This window comes from Gorilla gorilla, chromosome 2, assembly GCF_029281585.2.
Source record: "Gorilla gorilla gorilla isolate KB3781 chromosome 2, NHGRI_mGorGor1-v2.1_pri, whole genome shotgun sequence".
In the NCBI taxonomy this organism is placed as follows: domain Eukaryota; kingdom Metazoa; phylum Chordata; class Mammalia; order Primates; family Hominidae; genus Gorilla; species Gorilla gorilla.
In genome coordinates this window covers 113,319,736-113,338,761 of record NC_086017.1, presented here as the reverse complement: position 1 = coordinate 113,338,761, position 19,026 = coordinate 113,319,736, and the positions used below count along the sequence as shown (strand labels likewise).

General features: G+C 34.8%; 1 protein-coding gene across 3 annotated transcripts in view; it reads right to left on the bottom strand.

The window, feature by feature from the left end:
• ZPLD1 (zona pellucida like domain containing 1) overlaps positions 1-19,026 on the bottom strand; it is a 250,642-nt gene that overhangs the window by 2,756 nt on the left and 228,860 nt on the right. For all 3 annotated transcript variants that reach the window (XM_063703530.1, XM_063703529.1, XM_055381207.2), the window contains 5 exons: positions 14,760-14,857; positions 12,891-12,971; positions 8,003-8,174; positions 6,632-6,740; positions 70-99 (listed from right to left, as the gene is read on the bottom strand). In XM_063703530.1, coding sequence (XP_063559600.1) covers positions 70-99; positions 6,632-6,740; positions 8,003-8,174; positions 12,891-12,971; positions 14,760-14,857 — 490 coding nt within the window. The remainder of the gene's footprint in view (positions 1-69; positions 100-6,631; positions 6,741-8,002; positions 8,175-12,890; positions 12,972-14,759; positions 14,858-19,026) is intronic.

Below are 19,026 nucleotides of genomic sequence, written 5' to 3'. Positions count from 1 at the left end.
GATGATTACAGCTTTGTAACTGATCACCAAAAATGTAAAAAACATTGCAAAATATGTTAATTATCTTACCAAGTTGCGAATTGTTGGTTGGAGTCTCATCTGAGGGGAAAAAACAGAAAAAGAGAAGTGACATCATCTCTCCAAATATTTACCTTTGTTTATTCTGATTAATAATTACATTGTACCTACATTTTTACCTGTATCTCCTCTTACGTCCACCATAATCTCCTTGAGTAAGGCAAAAATGAAAGTCCTCCTAAACCATTCTGCTTTTCCATGCCCTGTTTCATATGTCCTGGATTTCATCATCTTTCTATTCCCCAAGCCCACATCCTACCCCTGCCCTAGGTATACAAATGTAATAGAAAAAAATATACAGTGTGCTGTTTTCTTGCCTGACAACTTTGTTTCATCATTAGCTCTCCAGTCAGGCTGGTGGGGGCAGTAATTGTTAACAGCTATTACATTTTTTATGGCCCTATAACCTGCTATTTGTTATTCTGTTATACGGAATATTCATTATTTAGTGCCACTCTATTTTAAGTATTGCCAATTTGCCCAACATAATCTGCAAACACATCATTTTAAGTTCCAAGAAGATAAATTTACACTTAATAACTATATGAAAGGAAAACATGACTCCTGAGCCTGAGTTGTAGTTTTATTTGCATCTGTTAAGTAAAAGATTGAAGCTGTTGATTTTTGACTTTTCCCTGCCAAACACAATAATAGATGCGATAAACATATTACTTGATTTCCCAGTTTTTGTTGTCCAATTTGTCATCATGTTGCTATCAACCCTGGAGCTTGTACGAGCTCATATTTCATGTTTGAAATAAGAGTAATTTCATATTTGTGTTTTAATATTTGTGTTTGTTATTTGAACCATATAATGCATGCAATTGACTGTTTATTTCTGGAATATAAATATTATTACAATCAATATGTGTATAAAACCACATAGTTCATAAACTGCTGTTTCATATATTATCACATTTCATTCTCACAGAAGCCATATGGTTTGGATATTATTGCTACCCCCATTTTACAGATAAAGAAATTTCCATCTGTCACAGCCTTTATGACAGAGTAAACATGTGCTTAAAACAAAGCTCAGTTTCAGAGGCCTTTTTCTAAAATAATATAAACTGACCAAGTATGAAAAATATTTCTGGTTATGAAGATGAATATCTCAAGCTATGAATCTCTAGGATTAGTATTTTAAGCAAGTAATGGGAGAACCTGGTGAGATATTTATAAAATATCTGACACCATTTTTTTTCGGACACATGAATCTTGGCAGAAACGATGGTTCTGCTGTCTGATTCTGAAGTACAATGCTCAAAATTAATACAGCACTCATTCATAGGATTCTTTAGAATGGTGCAATGCATCGCTATAGGACAAAAAGAAAAATAACACACATTTTTATTATACAACATTCAGAAAAATCCTAACCTGTAACCAACACTACTTTATAATAACACTTCTTTCTCATGGAAACAGGTGGGATGAATGGACTATGATCAATTCTTCCAAAATATCCATGTGCTCTTTTCCCAAGATGAGCTGCCTCACTGGAACATAGGAGGAGAATATATAATGCTAAAAATTTATTTTTGAAAGCTATTCTTTTTTTTAGAAATCACACTTAATTGCTTTAAAATATTTCAACTAAAAAATAGAAAGTTCCTTTCTAATAAGTGTTTCAAATAAGACAAGAGTGCTATGACTAGATGCCCTTTCTGCTATTTTCTGCATCCTAAGGTTAACAAAAGTCAGACTGTCCCCTGCACTCCCCATATTACCACCAACACTTCCATAGAAACAGTATCTCAGTTGTCATTAATGAGGACTTCGCTGTGGACAAAAATCTCCGTGTGTGGGGAAAAGACACGCCCTTTTCCAAATAAGACTGGAACGACAAAATCCAGGTTCCAGGACTCTGAAAAAATGAAAGCATACTACCTTTGGCAGGTGGTTGAAATCGAAACCTGTGATATTTGAATACTATTTGGAATTCTATTTGACAGTGAATAAAGGTAGAGAGAATTGCTTTATCTAGTTGCTATTTCTGGTAGCCTCCAATTTTTGTATTATTGCAAAGAAAACAAACAAACAAACAAAAAATCAAAGCACTGTATAGCCTTGAAAGGGAAGGTAGACATTTTTTCAGGAGACTTTTATCCCACCGCACTTTTTTTTTCCTTGAACCCACTTGGTCTTGACATGTACATATATGCTAAAAGAAACACCTGAAGCCTTCTGGAATTAGAACTGATTGGAATACCAAACTTTTGGGGCTCTCCAAGAGTATATTTATCTATTTGAAAGCCTATAGGAGAAAGGTGATAGCAGCAATGCCACAGCCATTTGAAAGCCAGAAGTGGCAGACAAATTGTCATTCTCTGCTTTCTCATGTAAGTAGTTGAAATAATAATTTTAAAAATGACCACCAAAGATATATGCAGAATAATTTTTTTCTCTTAGTACTAGAAAAGTTTTTTTTAAAAAAAACTTTAATAACCTTTGTAGTAAAATGGACCACACATCTCAAATTAATAAGCACCGACCTTTTTACTTTTCACAGTGTTACGTTCGTTAATAGTCTGTTTCTACCTCTGAACTCTAAGATCCCTGAGGACAAAGTCTGTGGCCTGTTCTCTATTATACTCCCAGTTCCTAGAAGAGTGCCAGTCCCATGAAGGGACAAACAAGTATGCTCAAATGAATTATTAACTACTCATAAAACTCAGCAATTCTAATTGAACAAGAATACGGCTTGGGTTTCTCCACAGGAATTTAAGTAAACAAAACAATTAGGTATTGTTTTCTGGTGTCGGTGCCTTTAGATTTCCAGAATTGTACTCTTTGATAAGCATTTCCCTATCCAAGCACTTTCAGCATTTTGAAGTTTTAAATAAGAACACTTCAGGAAATTTTTCTTGAGGGGTTGCATTATGAGGGTGTGAAGATTTTCCTAAGTCAAGTAACAAAACTATTAACTATGTTGGGTAAAAAATATCCAGAATGGATTTGATTTCATTAAAAAGCAAAACAAAACAGGAGTTCTCAGGTTTAACAACTTACTGAACTCTACCTAAGCTAGATGTCTAGGGAAAAGGAGTGGTTCAATGAGCAAATAGAGCAAAACTTCCAAGCATCAGAGAGCTTTGAAGAGAGCAAATCAAGCCTGAAATTGGACTTGTCTATATAAAATTGGCCACAGGACCTGAAGAGATAAATTCTAGCTGACCTAAGGTAAAAATAAAGTGAAACTAAGGAAAAAAGGTAGTTCTGGTCATGAAGTTGAACATGAAGTTTGCATAGGATTTGCATGTGGATGGATATGGCTTGAGTTCTGAGTTCTGTGTTCATGTGGAATTTTTAAAAATATATTTTTTCATGGATATCATAGTATCACAATGTAAACATCTTTATATATGTTCCTTTAGGCAGTGAGACCACCATGATGATCAAAGAAGACCACGCCAAAATTTTATTTATCAAAATTATTTAAAAATAATTCGAGAGAGAATGAGAGAGGATTCAAGGGGACCCTGAAAGCATGAGTGTGCTCCTCTGGGGGCTCTGCTGGTGGAGAAACCTGAGGTGACCCTGGGACAATTCTAGCATGTTGGGCAATAAGTGACATTCTTGAGATGGAAACTGATTGAAAATTGGAAAGAAATCCAGGCATGACATCAGAGGCATTGTGATAGCTCTTTGTGGTGTTAACATAGATATTTTGGGCAACTGGATGTGGGATGGATGAAATCTATAAACCTGGAGAGGTGGTTACTTATGTTAGAATTAGAGACTTCTACTTATTTATCTTTACTGGGATTTCGGGGGTCTTAGAATTTTTTTTTGTATATTTAAAAATTATTTTACACTAATGATATGGTTTGTGTCCCCACCCAAATCTCATCTTGAATTATAGCTTCCATAATACCCACATGTTGTGGGAGGTAATTGAATCATGGGGATGGGTTTTTCCCATGCTGTTCTCATAATAGTGAATAAGTCTCACAAGATCTCATGGTTTTATAAAGGGTGATTCCTCTGCACATGCCCTATTGCCTGCCACCATTTAAGATATGACTTTGCTCTTCCTTTGCATTCTGCCATGATTGTGAGGCCTCCCCACCCATGTGAAACTGTGAGTCCATTAAATCTCTTTTTCTTTATAAATTACACGGTCTCAGGTGTGTCTTTATTAGCAGCATGAGAATGGATGAATACAGCTAACAAATTATTTAAAATTTGTAATACTTAGTTTTGCGTAGGCAAGAAGGAAGTAAGAAGGTAATTAAAGAGGAAAAGCCATCTACCCAAGATGAACAGAAGAAATGTCACTTTAAAAGTTCTTTTCTTATAGCAAACTGACTCTAGATATGCTTCATGGAAATAAAAAATCTCTTTTATTGTGCCTACCCAAAAGCAATCATAATTATTTGGCAAAAAGAACTGAGTTTCCATTCAATGTAATTCTATGAGCCATTTCTGAAAGCTAGATAGAGATCAAAAATGGAACTTTCACAAGCCACAAACCAGTCTTTTTTTTTTTTTTTTTTTTTTGAGAAAGAGTCTCACTCTGTCAACCAGGCTGGAGTGCAGTGGCACAATCTCGGCTCACTGCAACCTCTGCCTCCCTGGCTCAAGCAATTCTCCTGCCTCAGCCTCCCAAGTAGCTGTGATTACAGGCATATGCCACCACGCCTGGCTAATTTCTGTATTTTTAGTAGAGACGGGTTTTCACCATGTTGGCCAGGCTGGTCTCGAACTCCTGACCTCAGGTTATCCACCCCCCTTCAGCCTCCCAAAGTGCTGGGATTACAGGCGTGAGCCACCGCGCCCGGCCAAACCAGTCATTTTTAAACCAGTCAAAGCACATACCAAAAATCTTCAGGGAGTATGGGCTAAGTTTGAAATTTCACATTTAATATATTTCTGCATTATTGAAAGGGCCTATTAGTTTGTTTTTAAATAATGTTAGGTCTACACAAACACAGGGAGGAAAGTAATTAAAGCAATTGTCTGAACTTTTTGGGCCAAAACCACTTTTTGCTGATTTGCCTATTTCAGGCAAAACTTTCTTTTGACTGTGGGATGGGCAGCATGGAGAAAAGGTACCGAAAATGTAACTGAAACATAATAACAGCATTAAGGCTAATATAAAATGAAGAAAACATTATTAGCACATAGTCCAAATCAGAATTATTCTCTTTTTTTGGGGGAAATTTAGAACTACAGTGTTAGAAAAAATCTTAAAACTTTTATTTTAAAAATGAAGAAATATTTTAAAACTTTATAAACTTGTTAAAAACTTTTACTTTACAAATGAAGAAACATTTTCCCAAATAAATGAAATAAAGCCTCTAGTTGCATAGCATGTTAGAACAAAAGCTAAACCTAGAACCAGTTTTTCCGGCTTTAGTTTCAGAGTTTTTTATGCCACATCTCTGTTTTATCCAATGGACTCTGAAAGTCTCTGGGTTCACACTGACTTAAATCTACAAAATCTATATCCCTTTACATTGTGTGTGTTGTGTATGTGTGTGTGTGTGTGTATGTGTGTAGGTACATGTATGCACATATATTTGTATACATGAGGATATGTTTATAAAGAGTTATAAATAGTTGTGTCCATTAGATTATATGAATTTATGAGCACAAATGAATGCAGTAGATGAGAGTATGTAATATGCGGAATTCTGAAAGGAAACAAATGGTACTCAAACTGGGCCATGTATGGAGTGTTTAATAGGCTATTTATAAAGATGTAGAGAATTCACAAGAGAGAGTAGAGTTAAGGGATAAGGAAAGGGTTTTCAGAGTAGTTCTAGGGAGAGAATTGTCCGGGAGGAGCCCTGTGGACGCCACAATTTCTGTGCCCTCCCATCTGCTTACAGCACCACCTATTGGTCAAGCCCAACCAGAAACTAGAGGGCAAGGGAGCTAGAGGCTGCAGCTCACTCAAATTAGTAGTCATGGACGACAGCAGGGCAGAGGACAGTGAAGCAGATCCACAGGGTATCCAAGCGGATACACACGTCCAGCATGGGCTGGGCTCACGCCTGTAATCCCAGCACTTTGGGAGGCCAAGGTGGGTGGATTATAAGGTCAGGAGTTCGAGACCAGCCTGAGCAACATGGTGAAACCCCATCTCTACTAAAAATACAAAAATTAGCCAGGTGTGGTGGCAGGCGCCTGTAATCTCAGCTACCCTGGAGGCTGAGGCAGGAGAATCTCTTGAACCCGGGAGGTGGAGGTTGCAGTGAGCCGAGATCACACCACTGCACCCCAGCCTGGACAACAGAGAGATACTCCGTCTCAAATAAATAAATAAATAAAACAGATCCAGCATGGCATACTCGTGTGTGCGTGTGTGTGTGTGTGTGTGTGTATGTGTGTGTGAAAACAGGAAACGTAGTAAAGACAATATTGCCCTTTGTGTGAAAGTTGAGTAAACAGGGAAACTACTTGAAATTAAAGTTGCTTAGTAGTTTATCTTGTCTCACAGTTAATTAGTGCTGTTTAGGAACCACTTTGAGTTCTCGTTAGAAGCCAAGTAACGAGGCATTTTGGAACCGTCTATTACTACATACAGAAGGAGGAGCACACTTACCACTCCGAGTAATGATGGGACCAGCAGAGAGAACCGCGCTGCCAGAAGAGCTCTGGGGGCTCCAAGTCGTCCTCCTCCCAGCATCTCTCCTTTCTCTGTGGCTGCAAATCTGAGGTGTTAATGAAAACAAATGAAATTCCACACCGGCGCAGAATTGTTTCTTTAAGGCCATTTGGAAAGCAGATTCTTTTGGAAGAGATACCACATGTTTAATTTTATTCATTTCCTTCCGTGCATTTATTTAATTACTTTGCATGTAACTGCTACAGTGTTTCTTACCCTGGCTTGGGCCACATTTCTTATTTCCTCCTGCTGTAATTGTGGACTGCCTCATTAATTTACATAGCTCAATGGCTCTCTTGAAAAAGTGCTGTGTTTATCAAACTTTTCTACTTTTATTTCTCTCAAGCCTTTAATAAATCCTTCCCGGAAATGTTGGTCAGCATGGACTCAAGGTAATGTGGACTCTCCATTTACCCCCATCTGTCATAGCTTATTAGTCCAAAGGGATCAATGAGTATGAAGAAATAGCTTCCCATTTATGCATAAATTGAACATAAATATAAACATATTAATGGTATTTCAAATTAAAAAAGGGCATGCATTTTTCTCAGGTTAATAATGATGTGGCCCTAGAGAGCCGGTCAGAATAGAATTTTTTTTATACACTACTTTAAATGGATCTTTATTTTAATGGTGGCTGTATGCAATTCAGATGCACACCTTTCATTGCTTTTAACTTTTAAGCTCAGTGATTTCCCGACCATCTGGCCACAATCTACCTTTCCAGCACCAGCCCAGTCCACTCCCTGGGTTTTCCAATCATCTCTACTCTGCTCTACAACCCTACTGAAGAACTAGAAGCTCTCTGATCACACTAATTTATGTGTCTCTGTCTTTGACCATTGTTTGGCCAGCAATGTCTCTCACACTCTTGATTTTGGTTCTCTGGGGTTCAGTCCTCTTCGAAGTAACAGCTGGAGTTCATCTCTAACAATCCTCTCAACTTCTCCTGCTTCATCTCTCTCACAATGGTGAATACTGCCTGTTACTACAACCCATATATTTATTTGTCTGCCTTTGCACCATAAGATTTTTGTCTTGATTTCTTCTGTGACTAGCTAATGATCCTAAAGAATAATCTAATTAAATTCAGAATTTGTGCACACCTCATCTCTGTATCCTCGGTATAATGCTTGGCACAAAGTAGGATATTTAGCAGATCTTTACTAGACAAATGAATAAATCCTACTTCAAACTATTAGATCTAACACATATCCACTTTCTATGCAGAAATTAGTTTCTGACATTTGATAACCTTTCAGCTTAGATCAATTCAACAACTTAAAATGAAGTTCCTTAAAAACATACCGGCATGAGGAAGGGGCAGTCATCTGCTCTGCAGAGCTTGGTAACGCAGTGCAAGAAGACAGTGGACATTTTCTGATTCTTGTGTTTCACAAATCGGAACACTTCAAAAGAAAACCGGCCCCGCTGGCTTTGGCCATTCTCAATGACGGTGGTCTGAGGGTCCTTGTCACAGCTAAATTTTAGGGAACGTGAAAACAGGACATCACTGGAAAGTACCAATCTACTGGGACTTGTAAATTAATTTCTACCGTATTAAGGCTCCGCCATTACATTAAGAGCTAACAGAACCATGCCACGTTACAGATATTTAATCATAGCATAAGCTAATTCAACAGATATGACAATAAAACCTGGATCACAAAATTTAAACAGATCAGTTTCTTACTGCATTAATAGTTAGAAGAATTATACTTTCATGTAGTTCAAAAATCCAAATAATTTAAAATATATAGAAACCTGCCAGAGGTGATCTCACTTATTTTCATTCTCATTTATTTTCATTTATTTTCACATCATTCCCAGGGTATATGAAAATAGAAACAGAAGCAATGTATTCTTATTGTCCTCCCTCCTTAAACAAATGATAGCATATTGTCTACACTATGTGGTACCTCGCACTTTAAAGATTTAGCAGTGTTAGAGATCTTTCCGTATCAATATTTAGAGAGCTTCCTCATTTTTTTCCACAGCTGTACAGTATTTCATCATGGACATGTTTCAGAGTTTATTTACTCAGTTTCCTATTTATGTACATGCATTGTTTTTTAATCTTTTGCTTTTTAGAAACTAATAATGAGTAACCTTACAATATATCATGTTGAACATGTACAGGATTATCTACAGAATACATCCATATAATCATTTAATAGATATTGTCACATTGCCCTATATAAATATTGTTCAATTTTGGACTTCACAAGCAATATATGAAAACAATGCTTACTTCTCCAGAGCTACATCAGCAAAATGTATGGATCAAATTTTTTATTATTCCCTATTTGAGAGTAAAAATGAACGATCACCCTATAATTTTAACTTGTATTTTCTTATAATTAATGAGTTTGTGTATCTTCACATACCTTATAGTCATTTGCATTTCTTTATCTGAAAATGGTTTGTGTCTTTTGATCAATTCTGTTGTGTTCTTGGCCATTTTCTTTCTGATTCTTATGAGTTATTTTATGTATTAAGAAAAGTGGTTACTGGTTGTTATATAAGTTGCAAATTGTTTCCCTTTGTTATTTGGCTTTGGATATTCCGTGTGTGTGTGTGTGTGTGTGTGTGCGTGTGTGTGTGTGTGTGTGTGTACAGTTTTATTCTTACATAGTTAAATTTTCAATATGTTATTTTGTGGCTTCTAGTATTTAGACTGAAGCCAGTTTCCTTACTCCAAAGTTTTAAAGGTATTTCTCTTGTTTTATTCTACCAGTTTTAAAGTTGTAGCTTTTACCTTTAAATTAATAATCTATTTAGGTTTTATTATGGTATATTGAGTGAAGTATAGGTCCAATACTATTTTTTATCTTACTGTTATCCATGTCCAACACTGTTTTAAAAAATCTACTTATCCCACTGATTTGTGGTACCACACTCTATCTTACACTAAATTCCCGTATGTTTGGGGATCTATTTCTCAGTTTACTGTTCTGTGACTTTTGTCTATGTGTCTAGCTTTGCATAATATCACATTCCTTTAATAATTGTAAACATTTTATTGATTGTGATATCTAATAGAACCATACTCTGCTCATTTCCATGTTGATACCCCGCTTATCTTTTTGTATTTGTTATTTATCCCTTTTTTTCTTGATGTGATTAGCTTGTGATTCTCTATTAACGTATTTTTTCAAGGAACCGACTTTTTCTTAACTTCTTCCAAAACATTGGTTCATATTTTCATTTTTGATACAAGTCTTATTTATGGGTTTTACAACTTCCAAGTGGTGAGGACTTTCTGGTTTTTGATATCGTTATAAATTGCTGTCTCTCTGTATATAGCTTATTGCTTATGTCGTTTAGATTTTCTGTATCCTTACTTCCTTACTTACTTTTTGGCCACCAGAAGTAAGTTTTGTAAGAGGTAAAATTCTAATCTTTTAATTTTGTTTCTATGTCTTTTTATATTTCCCCTGGTTTCCACTTAATGAAATCTTCAATTTCATCCAGGGCATCATTTCATTATATCAATGTAAGTTTTTTTTTAATTTAGGAAAGTGTTCCTGGATTATGTTTTTAAACAATGTGTTCTATTATTTTGGCTTTTGGAGGGACAATTCTAATTATGCATATTATACATATATCGAATTGCCTTTCTCACCTTTTTATTTCTTTCTTACTTAATCCTCTTTTTGTTTTCCTTCATATTTGTTTATTTTTATTTGTATTTCTTATATTTATCTTCCATGTCCCACACTGTTTCTGCTGTGATCTGCACTCCTTTGAATGCCTTCTAATTACATATCCCTTCCTCTCACACATTTTTTTGTATTTCTATTTATTTTCACTTATCCCAGTTTCCTTTACACATTTCCGTAGCCATGGCTTTTACTGTCCTAGCCTTACTTACCTAAGTTCTCCTAATTCTATCTTCATAACCATGATGCTTTTTGCTTTTTAAAAATTAATGTGGGAATGTATATATTATATATTCCATGGCAGCATTTTTCTGGTGAGTTTAATTCACCTTTAAATTTTTTTTTCCGCCATTTTCGTTATTTTTCCTGTAGAATATTGGAACACTGCAAGAAATACCTGCATCTGTTTATCATTCAAGTTTGAAAGAGTTGGATTTCCCTAAACCTAAAATTTTTAGGACCCCTAAGGCAATGTGGCATGGTAAATACCTTCCTTAAGGGTTTCCCCAACTCAAGGGCTCCCTCCTCTGTTTTTCAATAACAATTTTCTTTGAATATAGCAGAACTGTGCAGCTGACTGAACTTAAAAGATATTCACAGGGTTCTACCATCAGCCCTGGGTTCCTGAGGTTTATTCACCAGCCTTGCCACCAAGGGCAGAGCCCCTGCCTTCCCAGGCGATTCCTTTACCTTTAGAAGGTATACTTTTCCTGGTACTTTATGAGATCTGCCACTTCTGAGGCTCTGAGCATTCTCTACTATTTTTTCTTCAGATTCCCCAGCCCTTGGGATAGCAGTTTCCATTCAAAGTAGTGCCCTTTCCTTCTAGGTATGTATTTCTCCAGCTGCTTCTGGGAGCTGACTCCCTTAAGACCCCTCAGCACCCACTTTTCTTCCTTGCCTTCCTTACCACCTCTTCTACACTGCTTTTTACAACATTTTCTCTTGATCTTAACTGTTTTCACCAACACTAGCGTTTACTTTAGAATTTCTAGGTTTTCTTTTCCTCCTAGATTCACAAAAAAGGACATTTGGGAAATTTTTTTTCTTTAGTTATGCATTTCACTCTGAATGGTTTCCAATACGAAAACTGAAAAGATTCAGAACTAAGCTGCTTCTATATTCACACTAGAAGTCTGATGATCATATTCCAGATTATCAATATATGAGGATTATAGAAGTTTGGGAAAATAAGAGAAATGTCAAAAAAAAATCCATAACCCTACCAAGCATAAAAAACCACTGTGAGCCTTTTGCTGTTTCTCTTTACAGTCTTTTCTGTTATATAAATGAAGTTCATTATATACACAATTATATATTATGATCCTTTTCCTTGATATTTTAATACCTTTAAATGTTAAAGAATCAATTATTTTCAAAGATAGAAATACCAATAGGACAGAAAGGGAGAAGGTAGGAGAAAGCCAACCATTTTTTTTCTATCTAATACATAACTTTATATGATTGTAGTGCCTGTATGGACTCTCAACTTACTGGTTGTCCATAATTCACCTAGCTATTTCCTTATTGCTGAATGTATAATTTGTTCCCATGTTTTACTATTTTAAATATCACTGATAGACCAGAATATCATAAATATTTTAAACTATATTTCCCAATTTGTAAAGCTAGAATCAAAGAATATGAAATTTTTAAGTCTTTTGATACATACTGACAATTTTTCCCAAAAATGTTGCTCAAATTAACATTTCCAGAAATAGGATATGTAAGAATAACAGTTTGACCATACCCTCTGAACATCATCTTGCCCTTGATTAGCCAATAAAGCGTATTCTTTTGGTTTCCCATTATATTACTTCCATCATGTGTCAATAAGCTGCAGTGAGCTGAGCCAATTGCAATTTATAAGCATGATTAGAAGACATTGCTTGACTCTCAAGTCTGTTCAGCTGTCAGATAAAAAATGCTGAAAAGGAACTGAGATGATTGAATGGTTTTATGATCAATGTCCTCTTTCCCCAGATATATATTACATTCACTCTATCACTGTCTATTGGGGAAGGAGGATGAAGTTATTGGCTCTAATAAGAAAAGGAGTGGTAGGTTATATTATAGTTTTATAGTAAATACTGATAAATGAACAAATGTATTTTGGGGTCTAAATTATCCAGACCATTACTTTGATTTTACTCTCCTTTTGACATATGAGACAGTCTAGTTGCAGATAAATAGTAATCTCTATTGCATTTCTTTTCCTGCGAATAATATCCTAACTATGCGTTTCCTAAGACAGTGAAATATTCCCATATCTCCTAAACATGAATAAAACATCTTTGGTGGACCTAACTTACTTACAACTCTGATTCAACAACAGCCTTATCAGCATTTTGTGTTGAAAACTGCTCTCAAATTTTATACTTTCAGCTTTATAAGGACTCAAAGTTCAAAATGTAAAACTTGAAATTCAAAAGCTATAATAGTGCTTTATAATTTATCTGACTTAGATATTCCATTTCAATTATCTACAACTGGGTCATTGGTATCAATATAATACTTAAACAGCTAAGTCTTACCTAAGGAAAAGATCATATCGAATGTCATCATTTGGGTTTCCTGATGGGGTAGTATAGCAATAATCCATTAAAACATTCCATCTGAAAGAATGTAAGCAAGCACAATCTAGAATCAGAATTTCCTTTTGGATATTAGTTACTAATACAAGGGAAGTAAATATTGAGAAACTTCTTTTTCCTTCTTTCTTTCTTTTCTTTTTTTGAGATGGAGTCTTGTTCCGTCGCCCAGACTGGAGTGCAGTGGCGCCATCTCGGCTCACTGCAAGCTCCGCCTCCCGGGTTCACGACATTCTCCTGCCTCAGCCTCCCGAGTAGCTGGGACTACAGGCGCCCGCCACCAAGCCCGGCTAATTTTTTTTTTTTTTTTGTATTTTTAATAGAGACGGGGTTTCACCAGGTTAACCAGGATGGTCTCAATCTCTTGACCTCGTGATCCACCCTCCTCGGCCTCCCAAAGTGCTGGGATTACAGGCGTGAGCCACCGCGCTTGCCTGACAAACTTCTTATCTCATGGAATATAATTGTTTATTACTTGTTATTTGCGGAAGTTTATTGTTCATTAAAACTTTCTCTTATTCTATCCTGCTTATTTCACATGCATGCGTGTATCAAAACATCTCAAGTACCCCATAAATATATACACCTACTATGTACCCATACAAGTTTTTAAAAAGTAAGAACTTTCTCCTAAACTCAAAGTGTTTAAAAATCTGCACCAAATTGTCAATTTCACATTAAGGGGAGTCAAGTCTAATGCCATAAAGTAATTGTGTACAAGACAACTGAATGGTCAAAGTCTGAGAAGTAAACTTTAAAATGAGCTACATAGATGCTTATATGTTCACTATAAACAATAGCTTTTTGTTTCTAGATATTGCTGTCTCTAACAGAATCAGAGAATGTTATAATACCAAATACAGCAAAGGAGTTTAGAGCATAAATTGTATATCAGAATCGTGGTTTGGCGATTGTGGAGTCCACAATAGACACTGTGTTAGGGTGAAGAAAGCCATGAGGCACATGCATATCCACAGCCTTCCTCCACAAGGTTAGATTTTGCTCACATTTATACATTAGTCCATTCCAACTCCGATGTTATAAAAAAAATACTAATCCATGGGAAGCGAATGCCAATGAAATGGAAAAAACTCCTGCATTATTAAAGGACAATTTTAAAGACTCATACAAGAATAGAAATATTCTTCAGGACAGGAAGGGAGAAGTAAAGAAGAACTAAATTTCTAGAGTATACCAATCTCTTCAGGATGCAAAGTTTAAATAATAATACATGAGCAACCCAAAACAGGCCATTTTCACATTACATTTTTTTATAGGGCACGGTTAGAGCTTCAGCTTTTGAGCTCCATTCCAGTTTGATTGCTCTGAATTTTCTTAAGTATCATCTGAAATTTAATAGTTTTTTTATAGAGATGTTTCTGGAGATCATTTTATGTAATTTTGACACACTCTTATGCAGAGTCCTTTCATTCTTTAATAAATTCATATTGAAGAGTAACATACATATGGAAAAGCAAGCAAATCAAGTGTTCACAGAATGACTACATTTGGTTAATCATCTTTCCGATGAAGAGATACAACATTTCGGCATCCCAGATCTTCCCATGCCCCGTTCCAAGAACCACCCCCCTTCTTTATGGGAAGACTTGTTATTCTCCAATTAATGACAGAACATGAGTGTAACCTCTTAAACTTTGTAATTTGTTATTTCTTTTTAGTAGCATGCTAAATGGTGTGGCAATGATAATATTTTCAAACTGAATTTAAAAATGAATGGCCCAACTTTATGACTCATGAGGGTTTAGGCAGTCAAAGAGTTTTAACCTAAAAAAGACAAGAGTTTGAAATTACCTGCCATCCAGATTAGTGGCTTGGACAGCTGCAAATACTTTGGTTTTCAAAGGTAATCCTATACTGGGGATAATTAACTGCTGGTTGTAGGTTGAATCCTAATGATGAAACAATAAAAAATCTATTATTACCTCCCCAACAACAGCACACTTACTACTTAAAACAACAATATTAGAGAGAGAAAAAAGAAAGTAAATCAACATAAACCTACAGAATCAATCCAAAAAGGATTTACGTGACCCTCTGGTTTCTTGGCAGAACTGTTATTAAGCTATATCCATGTAACAAATTGATTCCATGTGTGAATCTTTTTGTTTCCATAGTTTACCATATATGGTGGCTAATGTTCAGCGTATCTAAATTATATTCAGTGGTCACTAGTTAATATTCAGTTTGGTTAATATTCAATGGTCAATATTTAGTTTACTTAAATTAATGTTCCATTTATTTGATTATATTAGAGACTAATATTGAGTTTATTTAAATTACATCTGTTTAAATTTAAGCCCTTTACTGTAGGCACTGTAGTTCTTATACTTCTGATAATATTTTATTTACCAAAAATCACTTACCTGGCAACTTGAAAGTGTTAAAGTTTAATTGAAAACCAAAGTAAGACCATTTTAAAGTCACAGAAGAATAGAAATTTTCTTCTAGGGAGAATAGGAGAAACTACAGGAGAACCAAATTTCTAGAATGTATCAATATCTTCAAGATGCAAGCTTTAAATAATAATACACAGAAAACCAAAATGAGACATTTACACATTACATTTTTTATAGGGCAAGATTCAGCTTTTGAGACAAACACAGACTCCAAGCTGCTAAAATACATGCCATATGGTTCCTGCACAAATTCCTTAGAGGTCACTTGTAGAAGGGTATCTCAGGACTTCATTTTTACTTTTCTACCCTTATTTCAGACCAGTTCTAGAGAGCTTATTTGTATCATTCTCAAATCCACAGTAGATTAAAGCATCGGATTAGAAATTAAGAAGTAGCTGGTATAATTTGATAATGAAGAAAACCAGAAAAAATAGAGTGCAAAAAACAAACCAAAAAAACCCTCCAAATTTAAGCAGTCACATCATTTAACATAGAGGCCAATTGTTTCCCTAAACTTGGTAATTCTGAAGACATTGCTGTTTGGCAGAAAAGTTTTTAATGTTCATTATAAAATCTTAAAATCATTTGGAAAGACAACATATCAACCATAATGTCTTTAGAAGGCTTGGAAGAAAGCAAAATATTTTGAATTTTATAATTTAAGACAGTAATAGTTGGGATGCTTCATTTTTGAAAAAAATGTTAATACGAAACATTTTACTGCCAAATAAAGCCAAATATATAAGAGATATACTTAAAAACTGATACTCTTCAGTCTTTTGTTTTCTATATTTTGGTGATAAATGATTAGCTCCTCTAACCATGTCTGATAGGTAGTCTTTTTATGTGATTATCTTTCAGGCTCCCTTTTCCAACTTCTCCAAATAATCTACACTTCATTAACTATACAGCCCTTTCATCTTATATTTGCATCAATATTGTGCAGAAGAATGCTTACTTTCTTTACAACATTATATTGCTGAGTCATTTTGCAAATGACATATGATCCAGCTGTGATTTAATTATGAATCATCAATTTTTTCCTACTGAAATTGCTTCTAAGAGGTAATTTTCTGACTTTAATTTGTATGGTAGCTTTTACTCATTAGTAATATATTGTCCCTAAAATCAATTATATCCACTTTAATTTTTCTCCAACATTTAAAAAATGTTCATAATTATAATAACCTTATTTAATATTTGCTGACTCTCCACCCTCTCAGAAGAATCTAACATTTAGGTAGAATTCCAATACACAAAGGCATCCTTACTTTCCATTTCCACAATGAACAAAACTGACATATTTATATTGCACAAAATAAAGCCACAGTTCAACTAGTAATCTGCATATATGAAAATCACATAGCTGATAGAAGTCATTGGTTTTCTAAATATAATTTCCCCTCAGTATACTTACTGAATCCCAGAGCACATAAAAATAAACTATTGTGCTACATCTAACTGAGTACAACTTTTCCTCTCCAAATAACAAATCAGAAAATGAAAGTAGTCGGGATGTAATATAAAATTTCATTATCCTCAAGGGTTAGAAATAAAAAACATTCCATGTGACATAGGAATTAATGGCTTCAAAAGATTATAATATTTTATTTGGAATGCTACAATAAAATTACATCTGGCTAGCTACATGTTAATATTTCAAAAAATAATAAGTATGATTTTGGATCAACTAATGAAAGTATATCAAAATTTTTTCTAGTGTAAATTACTAATTTTTAAATATCCTGTAAAATGGCAAAATACTATGATGACACTGTGTTAAAAAATTTTTAGTTTGAGGCATTGAAACTCTTCTGTATTATACAGCAATGATGAGCAAATGCCACTTTATATTTGTCAAAACCCATAGAATGTACAAGAGGAAGAGTAACCTAAACATAAAAGAAATGTCAACTATGGACTTTGGTTAATAATGTATCAATATTGGTTTATTAATTGTAACAAATGTTTCACACTAACACAAGATGTAAATAATAGAAAAAAATATGTGCAAGGGAAAGGGGTATGTGTGGGAACTCTGTACTTTCTAATCAACTTTTCTGTCAAACTAAAACTGCTCTATAACTGATTTAAAAGGAGAAGTATTTTGGCACCATCTATTTCACTTGCAGTCTAATATCAAAAAATTGGTTATCGTATAATTAAAATATTAAGGTTATCATCTAATTATAGGCTTTTTTAAGCATTACAATTTCAGAGATTCTTCTAAGGATTATACCTTGTTAGCAACAGAACTACAGTACCATCTCTTAATGATAAAAGAAAGACCTTAATAACAAAGCCTTCCTGAAATCCACACCTCTAAATTTTGATTTTCTGCTATTTCAGTGAGAGAATAGTTTAATTTCACAGAAAATAATAGTATCATTACATGTCATATGGATTATATTTTTCAGTTTTTCAGAATCAGGAATTCTCATCTTTGTCTCACTCAGTTATAACAAATAATATTAAATCCAACTAGGAATCTCAACTCAACCTCAAAGAGCTTATGCATATAAATTAACAGACGGGAATTTTCCAGTTTAAGGTTATATAAATATTGTTAACAACAATAGTAAATATCTGACCATATCAAAAGTGAATACTGGCACACGCTTGCTGAGTATTGTAGAACCAAGTATCTTGGCAGCTTCCTTTTTTTTTTTTTTTTTTTTTTTTGAGACGGAGTCTCGCTCTGTCTCCCAGGCTGGAGTGCAGTGGCGCGATCTCGGCTCACTGCAACCTCCGCCTCCCGGGTTCATGCCATTCTCCTGCCTCAGCCTCCCGAGTAGCTGGGACTACAGGTGCCCGCCACCACGCCCGGCTAATTTTTTGTATTTTTTAGTAGAGACGGGGTTTCAACGTGTTAGCCAGGATGGTCTCGATCTCCTGACCTCGTGATCCACCCGCCTCGGACTCCCACAGTGCTGGGATTACAGGCGTGAGCCACAGCAACTGGCCGACAGCTTCTCTTTGCAGAAGAAAGTTTAGAAACGACAGAAAGGCAATCTTGATTCTAACACATTTTAATTTGTTGTTTAGAACTCTGTGGTGTCAGACTACAAACTTATAAACATGATTTTTTTAAATGCCTTTGGAAAATGTCCTACTACAATATTTATAGCTCATTATATTCAAAGTATAAAGCACTGACTTTTAAATCAGTTGCATGAATTATAACTCAGTGCCATGATGACATGAATAATAATGCAAAAATCCGATTCATAATTTACAGAAATGTTGTTTGATAGATTGAAAAACTGATATTTAAATCAGGCATTTAAAATGTATGAATAAAAATTTTTAATCAACATCAAAATATCATTTGGGGGATTAATGTTAGAGTTATAAATAGCAATCCATGTATTTTTTACGTTTTGCTGCCAATGTCGATATTTACATGACAAAAATTTAGATAATGCTATGTAGTCAATCCAAATTATTTCAGATGTGACAGAATTGTCATCAGCCAAAACCCATATTGAAAATATTAACACATTCATCACCAAGGATGCCTCTAAGAGAAACACCATTTGTACTGTTAAAATCTTTGTATCACACATAAAAAAAAAATTTCCTAAATCTTGAAGCTAATTGTAGCTACTCACACACCCCTACCTAAATAAACAAATAAATACATGTAAATGTAGGTAGACATT